Source organism: Elgaria multicarinata, chromosome 4 (genome assembly GCF_023053635.1).
Source record: "Elgaria multicarinata webbii isolate HBS135686 ecotype San Diego chromosome 4, rElgMul1.1.pri, whole genome shotgun sequence".
Lineage (NCBI taxonomy): Eukaryota > Metazoa > Chordata > Lepidosauria > Squamata > Anguidae > Elgaria > Elgaria multicarinata.
This window is the reverse complement of record NC_086174.1, coordinates 77,121,812-77,136,923: the sequence shown is the minus strand read 5'-3', so window position 1 is coordinate 77,136,923 and position 15,112 is coordinate 77,121,812. Positions and strand designations below refer to the sequence as shown.

Sequence of the window (15,112 nt, the reverse complement as noted above, 5' to 3'; positions counted from 1 at the left end):
TATATCACCCAGAGAATTTGGATTATTGAGTTTAATGTTTATAATACTTTTAAACCCAATAGTGCAAGTTCTCTGGGTAGTATAAAATAATTAAATACTAGGGGTGTGTGGAGCTCTGACGATCATGCTCTCCACTTCAATTTTTGGAGCAGCTCCCTTGCTCTGCCCCATCGGATTATCCATCAGAGAACCACTCCACTTTTGGATAACTGCCCTATTATGGTATATGAAAATTAACCAAATGTTTACAGCTCCCTCATTTTTAAAGATAAAGGAATGAAACTTGGCACTGTGATAGCTCTTAAGTAGGGATTTAGTCTTGCCAAGTTGGAATCTGATCCCTTCATCCAGTGATTTATAGGAAATTTTGAAATTTTGAGGTTTAAATTTCAAAAAAAAAACCTCACTTTTTAATGCTAAAGAGATTAAACTTGTCATTCTGGTAGCTCTTAAGTAGGGATTTAACCTTGCCAAGTTGGAAACAGATCCCTTCATCCCTTGATTTTTAGGAATTTTTCAAATTTCAAACTCAGGTTGTGAAACCTTCTCTTTGTGGTCTAGAAATTAGATGGGGAAAGCTTTATTATTTAATAGAGAAAAATGTGTGCTGCTTGTGCACGAGTTTTGAAAAATGTGTGCTGCAATGTTCAGAACTAGAACACAAATACACACACAACGCAGTAAGAAGCACACACACAAACTGGAAAACACTGACAGACTTTAGAAAACACAACACAGAACTCACAAAAGATTATTTGGGTGGGGTTAGTCAATGAAAGCAGTAAAAAGCTGACCCCCTGTTGCAGAGTACTTAGTTATCAGATGATGCAGAACATAACAGTTATCTATAGTAAATCATTCTTTCCTGAAGCCAGCCTGTTCTTCCACAAAGATGGGATTTTCTTCCACCCAGTCCTCAAGTTTGTGCAAGATACTTGGCATAAATTTTCACTGGGATATCAATCAGGCTTATAGGTCTGTAGTTATTTGGATCCTGTCTATTTCCATTCTAATTTATTGGCACAATTATACTCAGATTCCAATCATTTGGGATTAAACCTTTGTTTATATGTGTAAATAGCCCTGTCAGTAATAGGGCCCACCAATCTGCAACACTTTTGAACAGTTCAGGTGGTAAGAAATCCTCATCTGGGGCCTTATTATTTTTCAGAGTCTGGATAAGCAATTTAATTTCCAGAGACGTTACCAGTGGCCAAAATGCAAGTAAATTGATGTCCACCTCAAGGAGCTGCCTACCGCAAGGCCTTTCTGCTGCATATTTTCTGAATAAATTGAAGTAGAAATTTTCCTATGTTGATGCTGGAATAGGTATATCAAAAGAGAATTTTACCTCTCTGAGTCTCCCTGAAACTAAGTGCCAGGAGTATGCTGAACTGGACTGTGGCTGCCACTTCAAGGTCAGCCCAGAAATTTGCCTAGAAAAAAAATTTTTTTAGCTGAAATTATTTTTTTATTAGCTCCGCTTTTAGCATGATGAACCGTTCTTTCGGCTCAAGTGAGACATGGGCTCTTCATATGTGTCTTCTCAACTTTCTTCTCATTTCTTGATATTCTTTATCAAACCATAAGTTCTTCATGGATTTTGAATCATTGAGGCATATGTTGATCGCAAATGTCCTGATAAGCATTCAGTATGGAATTTGTACTGGAGTGAGGGGTTATAATTATATCATGTAATGAACTTCCTAAAGATGAGTTCTGGAAATCTTTAACTTTGGTCATATTTACTTTTTGCCACTTTAATCTCCTTTCTTGTTGAAGTTCTAAATTTTAGGATAGCCATTGGTCTGATGAAGTTACTGGCCTCAGATCAGATTCCACCAATAACTTTCCTGTTATGGGTTGGTGATCACTATCTTCCCTAGATGAGACAGTTATACCAGAGAATAGATCAACTTTTTCTCTAGAGACACAGATGTAATCAAGAACACTACCTACATTTGGAGAAAAATAAGTAAAAGGATATGCAGTGTTAGGGTTATTATTGCCTACTATGTGTAAACCAAACATGTATGTTAGCATAAATAGGTTTATGCCAGCATTATTTAACTTCTTATCTCTAGATTTCCAGTACTTCAGACCAAGGGAATCCCTTTCCAGAATTCCACACTGTGCAGCACTTTATCAGAGATGGGCCAACTCTGGCGTTAAAATCCCCCAGTAGAATGATCAGGGTACTTGGGAATCTTGCGCCCAGCTCTTCCATTTGTTGTTCTGGATGCAAACATACATCCGGTGAGTGGTATTGAGAGGAAGTTGGGGGAATATAAGCATTTACAAGGATTAGCACCATGTCATAGGCTGTAAATTTTTCCACCAAAAGATTACAAGTCCTGTTTGTGGTCTCTACCACTACTCCCCACCCCCACCCCATCCTAGGTCTTCCTTAGCCAAAATGGCTAAACCCCCAATAGCTCTACCTCTTTCATTTATTCTCTGTGTTGGTTTGACCCATGTTTTAAAACCAGTTAGAATTAGCTTATCCTTTGCCATAAGCCATGTTCCTTACAGTAAAATCAGAGTGTAATTAGATAGATATTTAACAAGATCGTCCAGGCCCCTAACCTTCCAACCTGCTATGTTCCATGACATTCTGTCAATGAATTTATCAACATGCTTATAAAATACTGTTTGAGACCTCATTAGATTTCCTACAGCAAGTATGTCTATTTGCGTGCTGGAAAGATTGGAGATTTTCTGTTTATCTTGTCAATTTGAATAATCCTGGATGGCCCTCCCCCACGCTCACTGCCTCCAGCTTCTCTTCCCAGTATTCAATTTCATCCATTGGTAGGTCTATGCTGGTGACATTTGAGATCACCAGGCACACCACATTTGCTGGGTAATTGTGAGCCTCAGCTGGTATCTCCATGGATCCTAGTTCCACATCTTCCAGGAATCTCATGTCAAGCCAGGTGGCCTAATTTGAGGAGACTAGAGGCTGTGGAATCTTGGAATTTCTAATTGAGACTGGAGGGGGGGTCACTCCCCGAGCATCTCAGTTTAGGTGTATGCGCTAATTGGTTTATCTCTGCAGTTATCAAGCAGTCCATGGAACCCTTTTTTACTCCGGATGACTCCTGTGCATTTCCCCATCTTCCTTTCACGCTGTTTTCTCAATGTAGAGCAGCATATTCCTCCCCATCCCCTTGTGCGCCTTCCTTATCTGTAGGTCTGCCTCTCTCTATTTGCATGTTGATCAGATGTCCTCTCAAGGTGTCAAGTCTCATCACAATTTCATTTTGTACAACTTGGGGCAAAGCACAGAAGGCGTCTAGTAGCACTTTCTCCTCATTACTGTGAAATTTGTTTCCCTTGGCAGGTATTTGACATTTTCCATAAGCCCCAGCAGGGTCTGTCATCTTCTGCCCATATATGTCGGGGTTTCGTCAATAGAGATGTTTTCTTGGATGGAGTCTAAATCAATAAGATTTTTTATAGCAACTGGCCTCCCCAGCTGAGCATCTTTTTTGGTCTGTTAGGATATTTCCCTATTATGTGAGGAGGCGCCAGGTTCTCATAGAATCCTGAGACTGGAATGTCATATCCACTGGGTTCTTCCCTCCTGTTTAATAACAGTCTTGCTAAATCCTGGTCACTGAATGTGACTACCACTTGTGCACAGATATGGTTGTAATATAAATATTCCACATAGGTAATATCTGCTAGGGAGAAAAGACCTGGGATGACCATGTCCAGAATTTGGAGAAGGTGTACTTTGTGCTCCAATTGAGATAAGAGTCCTTTGGGACAAGACCAACTTTGGGTGAATCAATGATGAAATGGGGCGATATTATGGTATCCCAGTACAGAAGAGATTGTGTGTATGTGGAGATCCAGTTCTGGAGGATTTGGCCCATTATTTGCTTGAGTGTAGGTTATAATCCAACAGTAGAGAAAATTATTTAGATTCTTTCCTAAAGAAAATGAAATACCGGGGTGTATCACAGAAACTGGACTTCCTTCTACATTCAGAAAATCCATTTGTTGTTCAAAGGGTTGCAGCATTTGCGATTAAAGCCACAAGGTTCAGGGGAAAGTTCCTCTATTCACCTTATTCTCTTTCTGTAAATGGCCATAGTAATTTGGAGATCTGAACGTTTTAACCTTGATAAGATTTTAACTCCTAGTTTAGCCTTTTAATTGCAATGTTTTATGGTTGTATAAGCTACATTTTATTTAATTTTATTGATTTTCTTAATGTTTTATGTGCTGATTTTAAATTGTGGTCTTTGGCCAAAATATGTAAGCCTTTTGCTGTTTTAATGATTGATATTGTTTTTACCTTGTCCTCGGACCCAAGCAATAAAGTATAGTAGTGGGGTTTTTTTAAAAAAAAAAAACATTTTTTAGTATGGGGGGTAGACTTTATTTATTTATTTATTTATTTATTTATTTAGAATATTTATATACCGCTCCCCATTGAAAAATTTCGGAGCGGTGTACGAGATAAAATGAAAATAAAAACAGAATAAAACAGTTAAAACAAAATTTAAAAGTAGGAAAGACAGAGATTCAAGACTTTAAACACACACACACTAACAGCAGGCACTGGTGGGGGGGGGTGAAATGCACGGTAAAGGATTGGAATGGAAAAATAAAGATATTTTTGAATGGGTAACAGTAAAAATACACACACACACACACAATAATAATAATAATAATAATAATAATAATAATAATAGGGGAGTGTGGGTGGGGTGCTCGGAAGGAACTTGGATTTTAGACAGAAGAAACTAGTACTACAGACAGACAGTTTGGGATTTAAAGAAGGATTTGAAAGATAGATTTTTTCCTATCTAAATATGCATAGGATTGCACCATTAATAGCCATGTAGGTACAATTTTCAGGGGGATGTGCTGCAACACATGCTGCAACACTCCCACCCCAAAACAAAACAAAAACTTCTTCCCCAGCATGGCAGTAAAGCTTAAGGAGATTCTTTTCCCACTGTTTTGAGATTACCTGGGTCAGAGTGCAAATTAATTGAAGAATTTGTCTTATTTGAGACAAGTTGGATGAGAAATTTATTGGCTACTTTGGCCTCCTGTGAAATTTACATAAATCCTAGTCAGTGGAGGCTGGTGGCTCTGATTTCAGTGGGGCTGTTATTCCATTCTGGGTTTTAGTCAGAACCAGACAGAACTCCAAAGGAAGGAGCCAAGGTACTGAACCATATCCCAAATACAACGTTCAGCACCTTGGATAGCTGCTTTAGAGTTCTGACTGTGTCTGTCTGAAATCCAGAATGGAATTACAACCCCACTGATATTAGAGTCACCAGCCTCCACTGATTCTAGTAAATCCTTTCTATATGTGTATTCATGGATCTAAATTAAGCATGTGCGGATTTGATGCAGAAATAATAATAATAATAATAATAATAATAATAATAATTTATTACATTTCTACACCGTCCCATAGCTGAAGCACTCTGGGCTGTTTTCCAAGGTCCAATGGGCCTGAAACCTAAATCATTGGGCTGCCTTGCAATGCTGCTGATACACCCCGGGTACATTGCCAGTTGGGGAACTGGTTCTCAGACGGGCTGGAACCTGTCTGAGAAGAGAACAGTAACCCGGGGATGAAGGGACAGGTGAGCGGCAGGATAGTTTTGTCTGTACTCGGTGCTGTTTGCTGGTGGTGATCGAAGACGCGCGCGCACACACCCCGGGGGGGGGGGGAAGGAAGATGGAAGAAACGACGGACGCGAGAGCCGTGCTGCAGAGTCATCAGGGCCGGACTGCTGCCCGCGTGGTCTGCGTCTCTCTCGGTCCCTCCCTCTCCCGCCCGCTCTCTTTGTGCGCGTGTGCTCTGGGCGGGGGATAAGCGCGAGCGGAGCCCTCCGGGCCGGCTGGAGCGCATTTCGCCTTCTAGGATGGTCGCGCCTCGTCTGCCTGGACGGTCGCAGCGGAGCGGCAGGCAGGCGGCTGAATGGGGGCCCCCAACAACGCCACGCCAGGGCTGCGGCTGGTGCGTATCTCTCCTCTCCCTCTTTCCAGGTTTAGCAAGTGGCTCCTCCGTCCACCGTTGGATTTCCTTCCGTGGGCTGCAGGGAAGGCTGTCGGATAGGAAAGCAGGGCGGGGCGAAGGAACATACTAAAACGCGAAGGAAAGATGATAGGAGGGAGGGCTCAGGCGCTGAATTTCAGCGGTTGTTTTGGTCCTGATCACAGCAAGGGAAGGAGAGGAGAGGAGAGGAGAGGAGCGGGTCAGGTTAGAACGAGAGCAGCATGGATTAGCGGCGTAACACAGCTTAAATAGAGAAGGGGGCTCAGGATAGATTTCTTTTCACATGTAATTTAATAGGCAGCGTGGATATTGGGAAAGAAATTCAGAAATCTTTCCGGCTGAAAGATGATTCCGGTTGTTGAAAATGTATAATGGTAAATCAAGCCAGATAGTCTGAGCAGTGGAGGCTGGTGGCTCCTATTTCAGTGGGGCTGTGAATCCACGCTGGGACAGAACTCTAAAGGAGCTGTCCAAGGTTCTGGATTTATTTGGGGTTCGGGTTTGGCACTTTGGACAGCATCTCTGGAATTATGACCTGCTTCTGGCTGAAACTCAGAGCAGATTCACAGTCCCACTGAAATAGGAGCTGCCAGCCTCCACTGATTGTGAGTAAACCTCTCAAAAGAGTTTGCTTGACATTCGTGTTAAGCTGTCATCCTGACAGCTTTACATTTTACTAATATTGTTATACTTTATTTTTTAAAACAGGGGAGGTTGAGGTGTTTCTATCCTCAAACTTACCTTGATTTTGTTATGAGACTGATGCACGTTCTGAAGTCTATTTTCTTAGGGGTGTGGAAATCTTCTGGGGCATTTCAAAATATGTCCATGTCAGTTCGCTGGACCTTTCCCAAACTGTATAGAACTGTGCAGATCCCTGCAAACCCAAATGGCACACTGGTATTAGCAGCAACAGGGCCAATGGCACTGTCCAGAACAGGGCCTTGCATAAACAGCTCCCATGCTAGGTGGTAGACTTGTTCCTTGTGGCCAACTCCTGGCAGCTCAGTGTTCCTATGCTACATCAGCCATGGGCCCGAAACAACTTGGGACCAGGTTATCTCCCTTACCAACCTGCCCGGTCACTGAGGTCATCCGAGGGCCTGCTCCTGGTGGTTCAACCTAGATCCATCCTCTGATTGGGCGGGGGATAAGCGCGAGCGGAGCCTTCAGCGTGGCTTCACCACAAAGCCTTCAGCGTGGTGGCGCCCCTCCTGTGGAATTCCCTTCCTCTGGAGGTCAGGCAGGCTCCAACCTTGTACTCCTTTCGGCGCCTCCTGAAAACATCTTTATTCCAAGAAGCCTTTCTTTAACATGCAGCCTTGGATTTCTGTGTTGTTGCTTTTTTGCTTCTTTTTAAATTTTGTTTAACTGTTTTATTCTGTTTTATTTTCATTTTACCTTGTACACCGCTCTGAAATTTTTCAATGGGGAGCGGTATATAAATATTCTAAATAATAATAATAATAAATATGGGCCAAACTGCCATCTAAACCCGCCCTAGAACTGTCATGTGTTTCTAGCACAAGGGGACTCCGTTGGCAGTTGCACGTTCTCTGTCCCATTGTGTTGCTGGGCTGCTGGCTGCTAGTTTATGAGGTTGGGTTGGAAGGTTTTTTTTGCTGACACTGTTGACTAGGGATTATTAGTCAGGCCGCATGTACACAGCTTTTGTTTGGGCTTTCCTCCCTCCCTCCCTCCCTGAAAGTGTAACGTTAATTGGTCCCCCAGAGATAAAACAAACAAACAAACAAAAAAGGGCAAAATTGTGCAGTCACAAGAGTTTTCCATAGCAAAGGTCAGGAGAGAGTAAGAGCATCAGAATGAACCTGGTGACAACAAATTGGCAATGAGGCGTAGGAACTATTCCACAATTGCACCAGAAGAACGCCTTAAAAGTCATGTCTTTAAATTACATCAAGAACTTCTATGAAGGATGTGTAAGTATGAATCAGAAAGAAATATGGTCTCGTTATTATTCAGAGTTCAAACAGAGACTTTCTTACAAACAATGGATTGATTGCAACAGCATTCCCAGCACACAGAATGGACTCTTTCCTAATAGGAAAGGTGTGTTATATGACTGGCTTTTTATTTTTGCTCTGTAATGAGTCCTTAAAAAAAGAAATTCACATATAATTTGTCAAAAGATTATGTTTAAGGCTAAACAAGCACTAATTATAATAATGTCGTTGTATTTGTTGCATCAATATGCTAGAGTGATTGAAACTATATTTGAAACACTGTTAAATCTTTTTGACTTGCCTGTTTGGAATACTTAGATGTATGCAGGTTGCCAGTTTTTGAAGTTACATACTAGAATCAGAAATGGATGGATCTGGTAGATACAGTTGTTCCTACTGGAATGATGATTGAAGATCTGATGGGTGTGGGGAGAAAGAGAAGATACACTTTTTAATATTTAAAACAGCAACAAAACCAAATGGTCCCTTGGATCAAATCTCTATGAAACGAGTCTCTTATATAGCATAATCCTAAATGTATTGGCTTGGATCCAAAAGGCCTTCCAGGTGGCATCTGATACAGTTGCAATAGGAAGGGAAAATCAGTTGAGCCTTAATGGGTCCTGGCTATTATGTGGAACAGCCCTTTGAAATCAACATTTGGCCTCAGATTAACTTGAATCAGTGAAACCAGCAGTCCCCAATCAGTGAGTGGGTTTTCCATTACCCAACACAGCATTCATATGATCACTTGAGAAAGTATGCGGAAAGTCTTCAAATCTGAATCAAGCATATTATATCCTTAATTAAAACACCAAAGAGTTTCTGATTATCAGAGACAAGCCATGCCACAAAAGTGGTGTGGGCTCTGAATTGGGAGGATGGATTGGGGGTGGGGGAAATAACCTCTCTCAATCAGGGAATGGTTATTGAAAGGATAAATTAAGAGAAGTAATATGTACGTATGAGAAATGACAGGGAATTAAGATGCATCTTGAACAAGAATTTTTCTCATTGCTTTTGGTTTTCATCCATTTTCCCCTACTTAATCTCCACATGATTCTTTACAGCTTAGGCCTCCAACGGTGATTGGCCAATTCCACACGCTTTTCTTTGGCTCGGTTCGAATGTTCTTCCTTGGTGTTTTGGGTTTTGCAGTTTATGGGAACGAAGCCTTACACTTCAGTTGTGAGCCAGACAAGAGGGAAGTTAATCTATTCTGTTACAACCAATTCAGGCCTATAACCCCACAGGTAAATCTTTTTTCTCTTGTAAGATGGATTCATTTGCCGATTCAGTCATCAAAATGTCTGTCAAGATTTAGAACTGCTCCACACATTACACAAAATGAAGTAGTAGACTGAGATGGCAAAAGTGAGGTCTGTACTACTTCAGATTGCAGGTAGGACACTGCATTCTTTGAATGCTCCTTCACCATGAGCTTTGTAGTCTACAGTTGCTGTATACCAGCCTTTCCCAACCTGGTGCCTCCAAATGTGTTAGACTACAACTCTCAGTACCCCCCAGCCAACATCTGAAGGACACCAGGTTGGGGAAGCTGCTATATACAAAGTTTACTAGTAAGAGAATTGCACTAAGGAGCCTGCCCCAACCTTTGATCCTCCAGCTATTTTAGACTTCAACTCCCACCAGCCCCAGTCAGCATGGCCAAGTGTCCAGAATGCTGAGAACTGTAGACCCAAACATCTGGAGGACACCAGGTTCAGGTAAAATTTGAGAGCAGAGGACGATTTTGCCTTTGATTCCCCTGAATATATAAAGTATAAGGTTTTGAAGGCTGGTAGTACCTCTAGATTGGGATGCAGTGCAAGCCTCCCTCCCCTCCAATAAAGAGCTTTACAAGGAAGCATCCTCAGGATATTTGTCAGCACTGAAGATGCTTTCCCATCCTATGGGGATATGGCTGGAAATGGAGTTGATTTCAAAATTAGAGCTGAAGGAATACCCACTTATACTCCCTTGACAGTAGACCTGTCCTTGGCAAAATACGAAGGAGCAGAGAACTGGGCATGTTTAGTCTGGAGAAGAGAAGATTGAGGGGAGACATGATAGCACTCTTCAAATACTTGAAAAGTTGTCACACAGAGGAGGGCCAGGATCTCTTCTTGATCATCCCAGAGTGCAGGACACAGAACAATGGCTCAAGTTACAGGAAGCCAGATTCTGGCTGGACATCAGGAAAAACTTCCTGACTGTTAGAGCAGTACGACAATGGAACCAGTTACGTAGGGAGGTTGTGGGCTCTCCCCCACTAGAGGCTTTCAAGAGGCAGCTGGACAACCACCTGTCAGGTATGCTTTAAAGTGGATTCCTGCATTGAGCAGGGGGTTGGGCTCGATGGCTTTATAGGCCCCTTCCAACTCTACTATTCTATGATTCTAAGTCCACCTGTGTTATGTCTGTGAAGTGTAACTGGCATTAAACATACTGCCCTCTCATCTATATTTTATTTCTGTTGCTTACATATGCATTGTGCCCTAGAGATATTTTGTTTTAGGAGCTCTGGGCACTTTTTACAATGTAGGGTGAGCAGGAAGTACATCAGGATCTACGGGTAGATCTCTGCATGATTTGTGACAGATTGACAAGGATTTCTGACACCCCAACAACAAAATGATTCTCCCCTGCCTTAAATTACACTGCTAAAATAAAGAAAGCTTGAGGTGGAGTGGAGACCAACAGTGAATTTTTGTGGGGAACGATTATGGTTTCCATTCAGTTCAGCTACTCAAAATACATCCCTGAGCTATGAATTCTTTAATTCTAAGTGCATGCCTTTTGCACTTGTCTCCAATTGGTGGATCTCAGGGTTTTACAAGGTAGATCCCAGAAGTGTGAAGTTTGCCTACCCCCACTATACGTTGTGCATACACAACTCAGGAGGACCCTCTATGAATGGGTTCTATTGAATGGGTTATTCATTTTGAACATAGGAAGCTGCCTGTTACCAAGTTGGACCACTAGTCTATGTAGCTTGATATTGTCTATGCTCACTGGCAGTGGTTCTCCAGGGTTTCAGACAGAGGACTCTCCTAGTCCTAACTAGAGATATCAATGAATGAACCAATGGAGATACCAATGACTTTCTACATGCAAATCATGTGCTGTACTACTGAATTATGGTCTGTCAGACAAATAACTCTGCTTGGTTGGGATATAATATTCATAAAGGTGGTTTCAAAATCCTGAAGCAGATCTGAATTTATAGACAACATTTTCATGAACTCCAAGAGTAGACTGCAAGAAACTTTAACATGAAAATTTAGAATAATTACATGGATACACATGCAGCTTAATGCATAAATATACATAAATATACTGCAATAGAATAGATTCTGTAATGAACAGAGCATTGGCGGGAATGTATTTATTTTACTGCCAGCATGACTTCCAAAATATTTTATTTATTTCCAAAATATAAGCAAAACACTAATACTTCAATATAAAGAAATGAAACCATGATTTCCCATTCATTATATTTTGAATGAAAGCATTACAAATATTTAAAAGGTTGCATTAAAAGGTTATTCACTGTTATTTATTTATTAGTAATATTTATATACCACTATTCATTTAAATAAATCTCATAGCACTTTACAAAAGAATTTTAAAAGAAACAAACAAAATTTACACACATACATGTGCCATCTGAACCCAGGCAGCATGGCTTATTGGAGGCTTAATCAACCTTGATATAACCCATGGGTTAAAGAATCCTCAAATAACCCTACAATAAGCCATGCTACCCAGGTTCAGACAGCACAATAAGTTACGGCTAGGTAGTTATGATGCAAATCATTCAAGCTATCATGGTTCAAAACAAGCCCTGATGGCTTGAGCCATAATTGTTTATTTGGATCACACAAACTGACCCAATCTTAAATCTTAGAATGTTATTGTAAAACTCTACATCATGAATCAAGTATTATCAACCATGTTTTTTCCTTTGTATCATGGTTAGTATAGGATGTTAATTTTGTTGTTAATTTAGCACCGTCCATGTACATGGCATATCTTGAGTAAAAGATTGCGCCTTTAATCAGCTGGTTTCTTGAATATTTATCTGTGATATCTCAATGAGAAGACAAGTAATGGGGGACAACTTACACACCACTAGCAATCTTCCCAGCAACTTGAGGTCTCAGGACAGTGTCATGTGTGTTCTTTGGTGCATTCTTCATTCACACAGGCAACAGGGAGGCTCAGCAGGCCTTGCCAGTTCTCTCTCTGTGAACTGAATATGCGCTGCAGAACAAGACCCAAAATCTTCTGCAACATGTGCAAAGGATTTCCTGAAGGTAGAATGTCTTAAAATTACCAATCTGGTTTTTATTTTTATAAAAGTTTAATCGCAAAAGAAAAAGGGAAAAAGAAAAGATCAATTGCACAATTAAAAGGAAAAGGTTAATTAATAATGAGTCCAGCTTTTGAAATCAGGTGTTATAGTGGTAAAACTGCTACTTTTAAAATAGTATTTTAGGATGGGCTACGATGAACAAAAAAAGATATCACAAGACATTCAGATGGGTGTCTTGTATCAGGTAGAATCAAACATGATCTGACAGTGAAGTTTCTGCTACACTTTAGGTATTCTGGGCTTTACAGCTAGTGGCCGTACTGGTACCTGGAGCCATTTTCCATCTTTATGCTGCATGTAAAAGCATCGCTCAGGAAGATATCCTCCAAAGGCCTGCCTACACCGTTTTTTATATTCTCTCTGTTCTGTTAAGGATCATCCTTGAAGTTGTGGCTTTTTGGCTTCAGAGTCAGCTCTTTGGTTTCCAAGTGAACCCACTCTACAGATGCAGTGATGCAAGAGTCCTTGATAAAAAGTTTAATATTACCAGATGCATGGTACCAGAACACTTTGAAAAGACTATCTTCCTTATTGCTATGTACACATTTACGGTGATTACAATTATGTTGTGTATTGCAGAGATTTTTGAGATCTTGTGCAGAAGGTTGGGCTTCTTGAATAGTCAGTAACTTTATTTTTATAATGCCTTGCTCCTATTTGTGTATTATCATATATATAATGGAGTTCTCTCTTCGAAATTACTTCTTGAAATACCAAAGCCTGGTGACACTTGAAAGACTAAGGGTTGTATCCTGAATTAAGCTGGATCAACTGTGCTTCCCCAACCGGTCCTCCTCATGGCAGCTGCTCCAGCCCCCTAAAAATGTTACACAGAAACTGGGTTTGGACAACAAACTACAGCTTGTTGCGGGTTATGCAACTTTGCTTTGGGGTTGTTATGTCATGTGAACCTGAGTGGGTTATACAAGGGTTGTTTAACCCTTGCATAAATCATGTTCCCTGGGTTCCCGCAATATGAACATTCCCCAGTTGGGGGCTGCATATTCAAAATGGTGGCCACACATGCCACACATGCATTGCAGCCTTAAATAACCCATTTTGGCTGCTGTGTTGTGCGACAACCCCATTTAGTCTGGAGTTGCTGATGAATGGGGTGACCTGTAGTGTTAGGAAGAGGGCAGATCTGAAAAACTCGAGAGGAAGACTATTCACAAGTGGAACTTTTCCTCTCACAGAATGACCCTTCCTCTTATGGCGGGGAAATCGTGAATCAAACCCTTGCAAAATCAAGTGGCACCTTTAAACATTATTTAAACATCTGCACATTTCTACGGGGAATTCTTCTTCGTGAACTTTTTAAATCACAAGCTACTAATACAAAAACACACACTCACACTACTATGTCACTCTAATCTGAATAATTTTTACCAAGAAGTAAACTCCACTAGGCTTTTTCTCTGCCTAAGGCTATGAATCTAAGAACACTTAGGGCACAAACCTGTGTATGTTTAGACAGAAAAAAGTTCTACAGCTCTTAATGGAACTAGTGACATTGAACACAGTGGGACTTAATACCAAGTAACCATACATAGGATTGGCTGTTAAAGTGTATTGAAACATGTATACAGTAAACTGTTCATCCGTATGCTTAGTATCACACTGTAAAAAAAAAAAATAGAAGTGTATAACTTGACTGACTCTAGTAGGAACATAGAAGACACCAATCTTTTATATTATTAGAGTCATTGGCAAAGGGACATTAAAAATACCAGAAATACACTTTAACTATTTTTTTAGTTAAAATTCAAGTATAGAACATGAACTAAGGTTAATAATTATAAAGACAATCAACACGGCCAGAAGAAGTCAAAGCTCTAACAATTTTGTATTATATTTATTGAACTTTGCATTATAGTAAATCTTTAAATTACCTGAAGTAGTTTCTGATGAAAGCAAAAATATCTATGTTCTTTGCCACATATCATGTGCCTTTAAACCATAGTGCTAAGACAATTCACTTAGGCCATAGCTAGACCTTAGGTTTATCCCTGGATCATCCAGGGGTCAAACCTGTTCATCTAGGTGACACACAGGGGATCCAGTGCTCAGGCAGGGGCGAACCCTGGATGATCCCAGGATACACCTTAGGTCTAGCTGTGGCCTTAGTGTGTCCCTATTTTCCCTTCTATTTTCTTGTTCTTTTACCAACTGTTTATCTTTAATATAAGACTGTGATAAATTATTTCCTCTGTTATTGTTTTATATTCCTTACACGTGCAGTAACTTGCCAGAAATATTTCATGCATAGAAAATTATCTATAGTGGGAAGAAAGAGACCTTATTAATTCGTATAGTTTTAGATAAGCACCCATTTGTTTTGACACCAGTATTAAATTACCTGTCTGATAGAGGGTTGTTCAGACTGTCGTGCCAATTGTTTTTGTCTCATAGATAACTCTTAAGGGAAACAATAAGGTCAAACACCTCTGCCATTTCTTTGACATGCGATCTTGGGCAAGTCACTGGACCTTTTGCCCCCTGCCTTATTGTATCTTTATTTATTAGATAGTAAACTCTTCATATAGAAGTCTTGATCAAAATGCAGTCTCTGGCCCTTACCTGAATACAGTTCAGCAATAATTAAGTAATACTTTAAACCTCTTACAAAGAAAACCATCTCTTCAGCTTGTTCCTTATGGACTACACTTTAAATTTACGGCCTTTTTGTATGCTCCCTCCTCCCAAAGCATCTAGAAAACAGATTTTATCCTGTGT

General features: G+C 40.5%; 1 protein-coding gene across 1 annotated transcript; it reads left to right on the top strand.

Moving 5' to 3' along the window:
* Positions 1 to 7,935: 7,935 nt before the first annotated feature.
* Positions 7,936 to 13,005, top strand: GJE1 (gap junction protein epsilon 1). The gene is made up of 3 exons (XM_063125439.1): positions 7,936 to 7,974; positions 9,069 to 9,251; positions 12,607 to 13,005. The coding sequence occupies exons 1-3, from the start codon at positions 7,936 to 7,938 to the stop codon at positions 13,003 to 13,005; spliced, it is 621 nt and encodes a 206-aa protein (XP_062981509.1).
* The last annotated feature ends 2,107 nt before the right edge of the window (positions 13,006 to 15,112 follow it).

Excerpts from the sequence above, each read along its gene's own strand:
- GJE1 (XM_063125439.1), top strand. The coding sequence starts at position 7,936 with ATGTCTTTAAATTACATCAAGAACTTCTATGAAGGATGT. Across the intron at positions 7,975-9,068 it reads AGAACTTCTATGAAGGATGT|CTTAGGCCTCCAACGGTGAT; the intron begins GTAAGTATGAAT and ends GATTCTTTACAG. Across the intron at positions 9,252-12,606 it reads TCAGGCCTATAACCCCACAG|GTATTCTGGGCTTTACAGCT; the intron begins GTAAATCTTTTT and ends GCTACACTTTAG.